Source organism: Hoplias malabaricus, chromosome 13 (assembly GCF_029633855.1).
Source record: "Hoplias malabaricus isolate fHopMal1 chromosome 13, fHopMal1.hap1, whole genome shotgun sequence".
NCBI lineage: Eukaryota > Metazoa > Chordata > Actinopteri > Characiformes > Erythrinidae > Hoplias > Hoplias malabaricus.
This window is the reverse complement of record NC_089812.1, coordinates 16,647,667-16,662,596: the sequence shown is the minus strand read 5'-3', so window position 1 is coordinate 16,662,596 and position 14,930 is coordinate 16,647,667. Positions and strand designations below refer to the sequence as shown.

General features: G+C 36.7%; 1 protein-coding gene across 2 annotated transcripts; it reads right to left on the bottom strand.

Annotated features, from left to right (window-relative positions):
* Positions 1 to 52: 52 nt before the first annotated feature.
* LOC136665412 (B-cell receptor CD22-like) lies at positions 53 to 12,642 on the bottom strand. 2 transcript variants are annotated; one of them, XM_066643028.1, is made up of 8 exons: positions 12,511 to 12,642; positions 5,054 to 5,137; positions 4,280 to 4,633; positions 3,122 to 3,421; positions 2,357 to 2,617; positions 1,207 to 1,336; positions 814 to 835; positions 53 to 227 (listed from the first exon to the last, which is right to left on the bottom strand). In XM_066643028.1, the coding sequence occupies exons 2-8, from the start codon at positions 5,100 to 5,102 to the stop codon at positions 66 to 68; spliced, it is 1,278 nt and encodes a 425-aa protein (XP_066499125.1). In that variant the 5' UTR covers positions 5,103 to 5,137; positions 12,511 to 12,642; the 3' UTR covers positions 53 to 65. The 2 variants fall into 2 exon arrangements, with proteins under 2 accessions (XP_066499125.1, XP_066499124.1); XM_066643027.1 differs by lacking the exon at positions 12,511 to 12,642 and adding an exon at positions 5,238 to 5,394.
* Between the last annotated feature and the right edge of the window lie 2,288 nt (positions 12,643 to 14,930).

Sequence of the window (14,930 nt, the reverse complement as noted above, 5' to 3'; positions counted from 1 at the left end):
AAATATTTTTCAATTTTAAATAATTTCCATATACTTTGGATATGACAATTGTCCCTGATTTCAGACTAAATGGATGAGTTTTCATAAATAGCCTCTGAGGCAGGTTTTGATTGTGAATTGGAAACATTACTGTACACACCACACTCAGAGTCTCTGCTTTCTCGCTGAAGATTACTGAAGTTCTTGTCAAAATTTACATAAATCTGTGACTTGTTGACATTGCTGCCCTGTGTGGAAACAGACTGTGTTAGCTTATAAGTATAAAAAGTTAAATCTTTACAACTGAAAAATTCATAATGATTTCTTATTTTCAAAATTACTTTAGTCTTTCTTAGAGAGTTAGCATTGGCAAATATTGTTCAGGCTCATGGTGTGTCAGAATTGATTCCTTAAAGAAACATAATGTCATTATTACCCACAAAATGTTTTATTTTACTAGGACTGATTATTTATTAAAAGGATTATACATTTTTTTTCTAAGAATAACAATTAAAATGAGATAAAGAATCAAAATGACTTTTAGTCCCTTAATAAAGCAGTTTATGCTCCCATTTCGTGTCAGTATTGTGGCAGTTTCATAACATGAAGTAATTGGAGATAATAACTTTGCTTGATTTGTATTTATTATGGTAATGGTAAATGTTATTATAATAATGTAAAATTATTCTTTTATTCATTCATAGTCTGTAACGGCTTATTCAGTTCAGGATTGCATTGTGTCCACAGGCACATGGCGGGAACATACCCTGGAGGGGGCTGCTAAGTGAAATTCTGATTATTTATTTTTAGATTGGTTTTCAAGAAATACTGTACCTGCATGGACCTTGTTCTGCTCCTAAAGAAATAAAAATCATATTAATGAGTTTACTGTGTCCTAGTGGTCACAGGGTTATTAATACATTTTTCCTGAAAAGATTCACGCAAAAAAGCAGAAACATAAACTCTTTTCTAATAACTGTTCATTTTGCTTCAGTTAATCTAAACCATAAAGAAATATTTTAGGTCTGAATATTCACAGATGCAATGTCTACACTGACACACTGTCATGAAATATACACATAACTGTAAAAAGGGCCTGAAAAAGTGCCTGAAAGAAAGTGGTGCTTTAAAAAGAGATGATATTTCCTTTTTAAAAAGTTATATTCAATAAATTATTATCTAACAGCTGCCATGTGGAACTCTTATTAATGAATAAAAAGCCTGTACCTTTTAAAGCAAAGCGTGATGGTGAGGAGAATAATCAGCATGAGGACAGCACCACAGCATCCCAGCAGCCACTTCACAGTGGAGGAGTTCCCCTCTCTTAAAGTGTCATAACCATCCTCTGAGGAGTGCTCTAGTAAGGGGAGTAATAAGGGACAAATTGTTTTCCATGCAAAAGCTGTTATTAAAGATGAAATGAGTAAACTTTTGAATGGAATGACAGAATTGAAATCCAAACTTCTCCCTGTTTGCCCAACAGTGGGAGACCTTAATAACATGTTCCACTGGGGAAACAGAATGGCACTTGGATCAAACTACACTGTAGGCCGAGGAGCGGGGGGATTGTGTTGTCTGGGGTGGACAACCTCCATCCAATTACTCAGGGATGAGTTGTACTCAGTGGAGTTTTGTAATCCAGAACTAATCATCCAACACCATTACATAACCTTATTAATATTTTTAATTGTGTCTGAATCCAATCAAATCCTCACAGAAATCATGCAAAGCTTTTCTAGAGGAATAGAGGCTGCTACTGCAGCAAAATGTGGAGACAGACTCCCTCTCAAATAGCCTTGATTTCAGAAGAAACTTTGGGCATGTTTGTCACCTTTAATATTTCAGGTTACATAATCTGTATTGTGGAGTGTGTTGACACTGTTTTTTAATATATAATGATAGAAATTATTTGGTGATAGTTGAGACTATAACTGTCAGTGTAACACTGCAAAGGGCTTTGTCCATTAATTGACAACAATAACAACAATAGTGAGCTCAAGTGCACTTTTTTGCCCATAAACTTAACAACCTTTAATGCTGGTTGATGTCACAGAAATCATTGTTCTGCTGTAAGATATTGTAAAAGACACTCTGTGAACTGGTGACTCTTATGTAAAAAAAAACGGTGCACTTAAAATGCACTATTTTGAACCACTAATTTGTACTAAATTATTACTGAGCTGCATGACTGAACTCTAAAACACATTAAAGTGTGTGAAAATTACATACATATAGTTTTTTGGAAATGTATTTTATTTACTAATATTTTTGAAGTGACCATATGGTTGTGTGTGTCCTGTTTGGGTCTTCACTCAGCCGAGCATTGTTGTTCACACATATACAGTTATAAAAGATCTCCTTCCCCATGCTAACCTACCTGTTATGTTGAGTGAGACTTTGGAAGAGTTCTGCTTTCCGTAAATGTTCTCTGCCTCACAGTAATAGAAACCCACTCTGTCCTTGGTCATCGTGAAAGTGAGGTCTGTTCTGTTTATTTCACTTACATTTCCCCTCCACTCTCTGAACCAACGTATCTGTGTCACTTCTGGGTTTGCATCAGCTGAGCAGAAAATAGTGACATTCGATCCCTCATACAGAGGGTCTGAGACATTCACCTCAATTTGTGTTTTGGGAGCATCTGAAAAGTGGAAAGAGTTAAAACAGCAAAAGAGGGAGAGATATTAAGTAATATTTATTAGGTAATTCAGTAATATTCAGTAAATGGTTCAAAGAATGTCTGAGTTATTACAATGGTAGACGTAGCTGACGTTAAATGGTCCTTTGTGAAAGAAAATTCTGTAAAGCAAGCTTTTACTGTGAATATATAGTGGACGTCAACAGTTTAAACAAAGCTCCTGAATTTCTTTCATGCCTAATGTGCACTATTTAATTGAATGTGCAGTTTAAAAGACAAATAGTGTCATGCCCTAATTGCCCTCGGCCCTAAAGGAACTATCTGTTGCCTTTTTTAGGCTGGAAGATGTGTACGATGTGACGGCATGTAGAAATCACTGAGAATAGCAGCAAAAGTGAGATCGGAACTTTTATAAACTTTTTCCAGCACAAATAGAAATGAAACACTGTCACTGTCTCTCAGGCAGCATAAAATTAAAAAGGGGTTTAAAGACCCAAAAGGACTTACAAAGGACTGTGATAGCACAGGGATGATCAGAGACACTGTGGTGTTGCTGTGTCTGTAGAAGACATTTTATGCTCTCTCCATGATGTGATCGCGAGGAGACAAATCTCAGCACAGAGGACAGTGTGTATGACCCCGTTTCATCTGTCTGCAGGGTCTCGGTGATGCTGCCCAGCTCTGGGGTCCAGGTCAGGTTTGGGGGCTGCTGCGGGCAGGGCACTGGAGCTGTACAGGTCAGTTCCACCTCTGTGCTCTCTTTCACAGAAACTCTCGCATGAGACAGAATAGGCTGTGGGAGAATATCTGGAAGCCAAGGAAATAAGAAAATGGTTAACATGAAGCTTGGATATATATACTGTCAAATAACTGTGACCCAGTGTCACCAGAGAAATGTTCATTCAGATTTTAACTTTCTAAAGGTGGGTTTAGACTGTCACAATCATGATAAACCTGACACAAACCAAAATCTGTGAGTCTAGGTTTAAATTACTGAACTGAATGTGTAATGTAACAAAAGCAATTTGATTCTCCTCAAAGCAACTGGTCAATCACACAAACATTGAAAATTCATCACCGGTAAATGTTATTGTACACTCTGGCTTTAGTACATGATCACATGGTCTGACATAGAATTTTCAACTGATTATTTGCATTAATCAAATGAACATGTGTGTGACGTTTTAGCATCACACTCCAGATCAAAAAACTAAAATCTGGTGCAACCAAAATAGGTGGTGTCAATCCAGATCAAATTGAACCAAGGTCCAGTTTGTGTGCACTTTTTTGGATGGATGAAATTTCAGACCCTTTACAGGAACTGAGGCAGTATAAAGCACAGGGATGTATGTTTCCAGGAGATTTACTCACTGCCTTCACTCTAAAAAAGTGAAGAAAACATGTACTTTACATTTAATTTAAAACCACACAAGGTAGTATTTTTACTTTAAAATTCACACCATGTGGTGGTCCCACCCTATGATAGTTAAACAACACACACCCACCCTCTTAGCAAACACATGAATTCATTGAGTTGGTGGCCATGAATTCAGGCTCATGACGTCATCTCGCTGTACACAACTCATATATTCAACCACTTTGAATTTAGTGCATTTAGCCTGCGTAATTTAACAAAGCTACTGATGCTTAATAAGAAAAACCTACCTACGACATTAATCTGTACTGGTGTCTCAAAGGTGTATTTGAATCCTGTCTCTATTCTGAAGTAATAGGTTCCTGAGTATTTTGACCCCATGTTGTACAGGACAGATGTGCAGTTCTTCTGGAGCAGGTCCCCGAGCAGCTCGCCCTGGATTTCATTAAGCTTTCGAGACGAGTTGTAAATATCAGTGCTGCCGGTAAACCAACGAGATCCATTTCTCCAGATTCCAGATACAGGGAGCTTCAGACTCTCTTTAAGACTTTGAGGAATGGTGAAGCCGCATGGAATCAGAATACAGGAACCATTAACGGTCTCTAAAGAGCTTGGCATCTGGATGCTGAATATGCAGTGGACAGCTGTACCAATAAATAAATAGAACAAATTAATGAATGGAAGAATAAGCTTAAGAAATGCTAGTGTTTTACAACTAATCTCCATTTGGCACATTTGTATCATACCTTTGAGTTCTGTGGACAGACTCAGGTTCATCCATCTCCACCTACACTTCAGTGTTACAATATTGGTACAGATTCTCAAATATTGGCTAAATATTTTTACATCATGTCAATGCTCCTCATAAACAATTATTTACATAATTAATTCAGCCACAGCCTCCTTAGTGCACAGATACTTATGGCAGATAGATATTAGTTTGAAACATGCTGATTTTTCCAAAGAAAATCCAAACCAAATCCAGCAATGAATTTTACAATCACACCGTGTGTTGTATCAATTAGGTAAAAGTCTTTAAGGCTGTAATAAAAAATAAAACTCACCAGTGACCAGAGCAAAGCTAAGCAGGATCCCCAATGCAGACCACACCATTCTTTATTTTACCCCCTCAACCCGAACTCCACAGTCTGCGGGGCAGAAACACAACTTATATAATCAGCTTTGTAGGTCTTGAATGTCTGAATGCGTCTGTGAGCTCCGTATACCGTTAGAAATCGCAGATCCTACCGTTTCTAAAAATAGCGCTCTCATCGCGGTGCTCTGAAGCCTCTAGGAGTAATCCAGTGTGTAAAAACACCTAAAAATCAAGGTGCTCCTTCAAAATTTGTGTGTCATGTTCGTCATGAAATATTCTAATCATATTCACTATAATCATAAATGAAGACGCTGCAAAGGAACAATAAAGACGGTGTTTACTTTCAGTTTCGTTTTGACTCAGATGACGTCAACCCACGCTGTCTCTGGGCGGAAAAATATGAGTCATCAGCAAAAACATATTCCTATTATTGATTTATAGTTTTTCAAGGTTTTTGTAGGTTTCACATCAAATAATACTGCATTAGATCAACAAATATAAACTAAAAAGCTTAAATAATTCTTTATTGTGTATGTTTATCTTAATAGTTAAAATACATAGAGGCCATAGGGTATTAATACACAGTCTGCAAAATCATGTAATATTAATCATCATCATCATCATCACAGTTAAGTTTAAATGCCATATAATTTCTGTTAATATAACTATTTTGTTTTTTACATTTATGACCACCTACAGGGCCAGCCGAGAAGAGGCATATTTATGGAGAGAGATTAGTCTCAAAATACTTTACAAATGCGTAAATGTTAATCCACAAATTAAACACAAGTCACAAATATGTTTCACTATTCACAAATGAATACATTTTATTCATACGGGACGCGATGTGTTTCGTATTTTTGTGATTGGACTGTTAAAATGGGTGATTTGTTCCAGACAGACACCCTCAGCCGGAGGGCGGGTACCCCACGGCTCCTAAACAGAATATGCGCTTCTCATTGGTCATCACTTTCATTTAGACAAACCGCAGCCAGAGTTATCTATCATTTACTGCGGCAGCCAATGGAGTCATAGTCCCGCCTACAGGGGGTTGTTTTGCTGCGGCCCTGACAGGAACGTGTCAGTCCTGAAACACTGTGGGGAATAACAGTGCCACCTATCGGTGGCTTGTTCCCCTTGCTGGCCATATTTGTGAGAAGGGTATTTCTGCAGGCTCCACAACTACATATCTCTGCAGCCGGAGGCCAGCAAGTGGGAGGGACGAATGCAGCAAGTGGGCGATCTATGTTTTGTGGGAAGGCGAATGTAGGAAAAGCGGCCTTTGTGATTTGAAACAAATTTAAAATATTAGGTTTCAGTGAAAACGAAATACATAGCACTCCTGATATTTTAATTATATATTTTTGGTAATCTGATTATGGGGTGAACTGCAAGCTTATGAACTCCATTAGGTCTCTCATCATTATATTAATTTGATTACAGAATTATAGGACTGTATTATTTGTTTTGTACTCAGCACAGTATTGGATTATAATCAGTTTAAAAGTGTAAACCCTTAAGTAACACTATAAAAATGGCCCACCATTCAAATAAATATTTAAAGCAGCTCCATTCCATTAATGGACATGGGAGAAATGGTGCTAATAATCTGCAAATAATCATAATATTCAGCAAACCTACTATGAGCACTCAGTCATAGTGGACACCCACATATGACAATATATATGACAATAGAGCCAGTGCATGTAGCTACAAGTTAGGTGAACTTAGTAAAATGGAAACTCACTGTAATGTAGTTATAATGGTATAATGGTATAATGAATTCCAAGATATTGGTGCAACCTTTCAGGAAATTTGGCTAAACTTAAAACTAAGAATATAAATAGACATTCAGAGAAGTTCACTGTACTAGTACATCTAGTTCCTTTGCATGGTTTTAAAGAAGTATGTCCTTGTTGTAGAGTATTATGTATTACCCTTTGCTTTGATTTGGCATCAGAACCAGGTCCTGGAACACCCTACTCACAAAATTAGTTGAATGAAGTTTGTTTGAACGGGTAGAACAGGATCAGAATTGGATAAAACTGGCTTAGACTGTCAGAAAGCCTTCCTTTCTTCTTACATGGATTGTGCATGTAAATTTGTAGAAGGACTATCATTCATTAATTCATTCATTCATGCATTGTCTGAAACTGCTTATCTAATTCAGGGTTGCAGTGGGTCCAGTCCGGAGCCTAATCGGAATCACTGGGTGCAAAGCAGGAACACACCAGTCCCTCACAGGGCAACACACACACACACATACACACACACACACACACACACACACACACATTCACTCACACCGAGTCGCCAATCCACCTACCAACTTCTCACAAACATTCGCATGGAGTGTGGCTCAAACCCACAACCTCCATGTCCCTGGATCTGTGTGACTGCAACACTACCTGCCGCAGCACCGTGCTGCCCGACGGGCTATGAATTTATTTTAATATGGTTCATTTATTCAGTTTCATTTATTACAGAAATACACCATATGTACAAATATTTGAGGACAAATTTGTAATGAATGTATTCTACATTAAGTTGCACCCATTACTAACACAGATGTGCAAACGTGCACACACTGCCTCTCTAATCCCTGTAGAGAAATACTGACAATAGAATTTGATTCTCTGGAGTAGAGAAACATGAACCTAATGCCAGGCGAAGAATATATAGCACCCCAGCACTGAGCTGTGCTGATGAACCCATATTTACTGTCATGTCTCTTGTTAGGAAGTGAGTGGTAGGATATATGTAAGCAAACATTATCATTCTCAGTACATGTGGTCTCAGTTAAATGGTTATTCTCTTTTTATTGCAAGAATTTCACACATTAAGCCAACCACAAACAAGTCTGTAAATCACATAAGGCTGAAAATGTACTCCATATAATGTACTCAATGTTTACAAGGTACAATATTAATACTGCAAACAAACGTTATTGTTACAAACAAACATTACATGGTCACCAGGCATACAGCTGTACTACAAAATACACAATAATCTAACACAATATCCCAAAGAACTCACTGACATTCTCTTAAACTTCCAAACAATGCTCGAACAGAGCAATTTGAGCTGCATTAGTTATAGAAATTGGTTAGAAGAAAGAAAATAACTAGGAGACCTATTTTGTGCAAGGGTATTTTATGCAAAGCAGGCCATCACGGTTTCTAAAAGTATCAAACTTTACACACTGTCTGAACTGTGGTGTATAAGCTGCCCTGCAGTCTAGTATCTGTGTCTTAAGAATTGAGGTGAGGGGCCAGCTACAGTCCAGTTTCCATTCCTTAAAAATTCTGGGGTGAGGGGCAGACACGGGAGAACACACCAACTCCTCACAGACAGTCACCCGGAGTGGGAATCGAACCCACAACCTCCAGGCCCCTGGAGCTGTGTGACTGCTACACTACCTGCTAGATTCAACAATTTACAAATAAATTTTAAATTCGATACTTAGACTTTACAAATATTTGCAATGTAAATTTAAACAAATGTATTTATTTTCGCATAAAAGTATGATATATCTATGAAAAACAAAAACAGGTATTTATGAATGTAACTATTTGTACAAACTACAGACTGTGAGACAGAATGGGATGTATTCATTTGTGAATAGTGAAACATATTTGTGATTTGTGTTTAATTTGTGGATTAACATTTACGCATTTGTAAAGTATTTTGAGACTAATCTTTCCCCATACATTTTCGCTTACTGACTGACTGACACCCAATGCCCAACATGCTTGAGCGAGTAGGAACTGTTAGTTCAGCCATATTTCACAGAGAGAACTTAAGGTAGTGCTACTACACCATCTGTTGTTAGTTCAGCCATATTTGACATTCCAGTTCGTGAACTAATGATGTTCGATTACCACAGAACGGATTATGTAATGGATGAGGAGATGAGGAGGAATTCCAGGGAACACTGTATGCTTTCATAGCAGAACGCAAGCACAAGTAAAGGAAACATTTAATTTTTCAATCCATCTTTTCTAGTAAATGTTCTAAAGTTCCCCATGGCTGTTTTATCAAAATTGCTCTGTATAATTTAATGACACAGTTTATATAATCCAGTGATTATCTTAGTCATAAACATATTACTCCAAGCTGAACTCATGTAGCTATTTGTTGAAGCATGTGTTTTATTTTGATAAAGATTTCATTTATTAATTTGAACAACTCCAAGAGCAACAGTGCTTAGCTTCGTTTTAAGCTCCACATTTTCTCCCTCATTACCTGGTTAGTGCCTACCTGCAGCACCAAAAAATTCCACCAGAGACATCGGTCTTGCCCTAGCAGCAGCACCCGACACTGCACTCTTCTTCTATCCGCCTCATTATAAATGCCTCGTATTCTGTGTTGTGGTTTAACCTGAGGTGTTTCACATGGTTTGTTGTGTTGCCACAAACTCACAAACTGCGTCTTGGCTGTTTGTGGAGCTGAAATAACTCCAAACAACACTCTGCCATTGTGTCTGTCTACAGACTAGGCAAGGTATCCAAAAGAATTGCTCATTATATAGACTAGTTGTCATTAAATTATACTGAGCAATTACAATAAAACAGCACTAATGCAGAACTTGTATACTAGAAAAGATGGATTAAAAAATAACATTTTATCTATAAATATATTTATTAATTACGATCTTTCTAATTTGCTTTAACTGTAAAAGGAATAATTTTAAATGTAGGTATTGAAAAACCTGTACAATTATTGTGACATTTATTTATTTAATTAAATATTCTACTGGCAATTTAAATTTGAGTCACCAAGTATTATAAAACAGCAAGTGTTTGTATCCCCTTATTGTAGGCTATTTGGAGAGACTACATACATAGCTGAATCTAAATAAGGTTAAGTGTGCAGTGCAGAATAGCCCCACCACTTGTTTTGCCCTGTGATTTTATATCGTTTGAAGATGTTTCCCCAAAAACAGCAACACTCAGTATAATGAGCCATAACCTTAATATATTTCAGAGTTTAAAATAAATACATATAAAATTACTCTGATGTCTTGTATTCTTTATGAAGCTGTGATTTGAAATACACAACGGATTGGAAAGTAAATCGATGGTATCAAACATCACTACTGCAGACTGACTGACTGAGTGACCAGTGTGCCGCTGCGTTTACACACTCTGCACTTACCCAGGTGGAAGAAAACAAGTTCCTCCCACCTGTGTATCATTTACACAAAATCTCAGTAGTTTAGTTATTTTCCACTCTGTTCCTGTTAATGATATACCTATAAGTGATAAATTATATAAGTATCAAAAGTATCAATATTTTAATTTGAGAAACAATTTCAGAGAATAAAGGTCTGGTATCGGAGGTATTTATTTTTCAGTATCGATCTGCACATCACTATCGTGAACTAAATTTGGAACCGTTTGGCGGTGACCAAAACTCCTCTTTTCCCCGGACAAGTACTCTTCTTGGGACCTGAAAAAACGCGTCTGGCAGGGATTTCTAAAACATCAAAAATGTCCGAAAATATCTGAAAATGTCCAAAAGTGTCCAAGGGGTCAGAGAGTTGAGAGACAAATTGGGACACATTCGTGCCGCTTCAGCACTGGAAGTCAACCGTCCACCGTGGTGAGCAGTTCAGTGGTTTATTGGAGTCTCGAACAGAAATGTGTTGAACATTGTTGAGGTAATATTTATCATAGTCTCTTCTTTATGTTTGGAGAATGTCTCTGTGGCCCAGCCTTTTGTTTTCTACTATATATTTAACAAACAGAAAGTCATCCTTTCTGTATACCGACACAAATACACAGGCATATCTCATCGTTACTGACTTTCTGATGAGTAAATTAGCTGCTACATCTGCGCAGCTTTTTGTGTATGTAACTTTACACATAAACAGGCCAATTCTCGCCAGAACACCAGTGCGAGGTGTTATTAGTGCGAGGCTGTTAATTTGTTATAGCACCATTTTATCAGTCAGACCCTTATAGAAATGTAAGTTAGGGATATTTACCACCCCTGAGAAAATTAAGAAGATTGACTCATCTAAGTCAGATCTATGTATTTAATGTTAAACAAATAGGGGACCATTTCTGCATTGCCTATGGACCTGTCTATATATCAAAAAATTTTGGAAACGAATTTGTTTGGAAATTAGGTGTTCACTGCTTATATTAATATCACTTGATCCCTTAGTTATAGTTTTGGGAGCATCTGTTGAGGGACTTCTGATCAGGATTTATTGGTAATGGGCCTTCTTTCTGTAGCTCTGTTAGCACATGGTACTGTTTGGTTTGGTCCCTTGTCTCCACCTTATCTCTGCCCTCCCGTCAGTGTCTCCACCTGTGTCTCCTCTGTGGTCCTGCCTCTCAGGTGTTCCTCATTTGTCCTGTTGGTATATAATAGTCCCTTTGTTTCAGTATCCCTGGTGCGGTCTTATGTTGATGTGTGTTTCCATGTCTTTGTGTTTCGCTTATATCTACAACGGTTCATGGTTGTTTCCTGTCCGTCCAAGTCTTAGTTTATTCCTGTCTAGTCCCATTCAGCTTAATGTAGTTTGTTTTCTGTTCAAGTTTACTCTTGTTTGTTTTGTTATAATTTTGTTTTGTTATTTATAAATAAAGATCTCTGTATGTCCGCCTCATCGTCTTCCCTGCCTTGCCATGACATTTTGATTTGTCATTAATTTAGTGTTTTTTTTTTTCTTCTCTCTTTTTTATTATTGTTGTGATACTTATCAATAAAATGGAAAAAAAAAGAAATGTAAGTTAGTACATATACATCTAATTCCCAGTGATGCCCTCCATTATCAAGTATAGATTACTTGGTCGATAAAATGTCAAGGTGCTTGGTTCTAGAAATTTTCAAAAACTTAAATGTTAAAATGTTATCTTGTTGCTTTCTTGTAAACAAGTTAGCTATAATGTCATCTCAACATGGTGCTTCAGTTTTGTAGCTTTCTATGACTATACATACACTGTCAGCAACTGATAAGATAAACTATTATTATAGTTGGTTAATATTTGTTATTATTATAAACAAATACATTGATATGAAGCATCAGACCTTCTCCAGACCTTCCAATGGCAAGGATATGTATTTTGAGCTTTCCTGTTTCTGAAATATCAGCAACATCTCTGTGCCGATGGCTATATGGCTAATGGCGGTCCGGCAAAACTAGGCTTGCCTTTGCTCTTGTTTATACATTTTTAATTTGTCTATTACAATAAACATTTTTCATATTAGTTAAAAAAAAACACACAAAAACAAACATGTATTTGAAATTTGGAACTAAATAAAGGTCATTTAAATATCTTAGAATATTAACATTTTTCTAGCTGGGTGTAGTATTTTTGTAAGTTTACTTACATTATAGTATAATTACTTATGGTATATTTTTAGAGTATTTCTGATGAATAAAAAACTGTATGTAAATGAAAGGGAACTTACAGTGCTCTGCAGTGAAGCGTCCTGGGCTTGAGGACTTATGATTATAACAGAGTTAATGCAGGAAACCACATACGCCTTTTCTTCCTGATAAACACCACAAACTCAGAAGACAAGCCCTCTTATACTCGCCCGAGAAAGACATCCTTAGCCCTGCTGAAGTCCCTGCTGAGGTCTCACTCTTTCAGGGGTGGGGTTATGAAGGAGTCAGACAAATGGAAGTGCTGTTGACTCATAAAATTCTGTTGGAAAAAAAATGATACGAACTTCATGACTAGAATATGAGCATTCTCAGTGTGACAGCACAAACCTGTAACAGGCACCATGATTAATTTATAATTAATTTTGCCTCATCAGATCCCATTTAGCTTCAGTCAGATCAATCTCTTTCAAAAACTGTCACCTGGGTCCTGACCATATTTGTAATGTAAATTAAATGCTGAACATGAACTGTGTCAGTTTAGCCTTCCTAGGTAGCAGTTAATGTTTGACCCCCGAATATGGCCACTTTGCAGTTCTCTTATGCATTCTCTTTGCATTTGTTCCTGAATGTCGGTGTTGACTCAGAGTCGGCCTGGCTGCCTCACCTCAGACACAGTTTCATCTTATAGAGGCCAAATGTCAGGGTTGTTGTGAAACTGATCTGGCTTTAACAACACTGGCCTGAGACATATCTGAGCCATAAGAGGAAGACGTGATAAAAATTGCCCCAAATGTATCTCTATGTGGGTTAAACATTTCTTACAATTTAATCTAAAATTTGAATTTAGTCTAAAAAACACAATAAAAACACATGAAGCACCACTACTAACATTCAGAACCATGGCTAACACACTGCTGACAATTCTGACAACTCTGTCTGAACTAACTGGCCCCTGCTGAGTGATGAGGGAGTGGAAAATTATGCAATTTCAGACTCTTAGCCATGGAGGTCTGTGGCATCTCTGAGAAACAGTCTCCTGATGACAGGGTTGAGTTATTCAGTTTGTTTACTTGTATGTTTTTGTTACATTGTGAGTGTGGTTTACTGATAAACAGCTAAAATAGCCCTGAGTAAAAATCTGATTCCTTGTTTATGACGTAATGTAATGAATCTCTATACAGCACTGTGCAAAAGTGTTATATTCATATTAGTAAAAGGAAAAAAAAACACAAAAACAAAACATGTATTTTAAATTTGGAATGAAATAATCTTAGAATATTAAAAAAAAAATTTAACTGGGTGTATTATTTTTGTAAGTTTACTTAGTATATTTTTAGAGTATTTTTGCTGAATAAAAAAAACTATATATATATATATATATATACATACATATATATATATATATATGTAGTTTTTTTTATTCAGCAAAAATACTGATATATATATCAGTATTTTTGTATATATATCAGTATTATACTATACACACACAGTGGTGTGAATGAAATAGTGTTTGCCCCCTTCATGATTTGCATGATTGCATGTTTGTCACTCTTAAATGTTTCAGATCATCAAACAAATTTAAATATTAGTCAAAGACAACACAAGTAAACACAAAATGCATTTTTAAAACTTAGGTTTTTATTATTAAGGGAGAAAAAGGATCCAAACATCCATGGCCCTGTTTGAAAAAGTGTTTGCCCCCCAGTTAAAACATAACTTAACTGTAGTGAATCACACCACACTGAGCGAAGTAGGCCAAAAGATCCTCAAAAGCTAGACATCATGAAAAGATCCAAAGAAGTTCAGGAACAAATGAGAAAGAAAGTAATTGAGATCTATCAGTCTGCAAGAGGTTATAAAGCCATTTCTAAAGTTTTGGGACTCCAGCAAACCACAGAGAGATTATCCACAAATGGTGAAAACGAGGAACAGTGGTGAACATTCCCAGAAGTGGCCATGTTTTTCAAAAACACAAATTATTCTAAACTTTCTTTATTTTGGAGAGTTTCTCTTGGTGTAGTAAACTAAACATTCTCAAACATGGCGATACATGTTTTTATTGGACAGCGACAATACACTTGTAAAAGAAAAAAGTAATAAATCACGCAGGAACCCAAACACAACAAAACAACAAAGTGACAAGGACAGACTAACAGTAGAGGGCTTATAGATGGAAACATTGTAGGAAACACCTGCAAACACAGAGTTCTCAGGTGTGAAGCATGGCCAGAAACAGAGCAGGAAACAGACACATTACAACAAAACAGAACTGAAACTTAATCAAAACTAAATTAAAGACCAAAACACAGATCATACCATTATTCCAGTGAGTGTGATACTGTGTGTGTGAATGTCTTGGTTTTACCCTCTCCACATCTCTCCTCGTGACAGTCCAGTATTATTTGAGGTTATCATCCAATTCCTATTTTTAGTGGTTAATAAATACTTTATTATGAGAAATCAAGTGTGATGTTGATTTAACAAATTCATACAATGAAGG

Bases quoted from the DNA above. Each gene is read 5' to 3' on its own strand.
- LOC136665412 (XM_066643028.1), bottom strand. From the start codon at position 5,102: ATGGTGTGGTCTGCATTGGGGATCCTGCTTAGCTTTGCTCTGGTCACT. The intron at 4,634-5,053 runs GTGAGTTTTATT...TTATTGGTACAG, and splicing joins TAGCTTTGCTCTGGTCACTG to CTGTCCACTGCATATTCAGC. The intron at 2,618-3,121 runs GTAAGTCCTTTT...TCCACTTTTCAG, and splicing joins CTGTGCTATCACAGTCCTTT to ATGCTCCCAAAACACAAATT.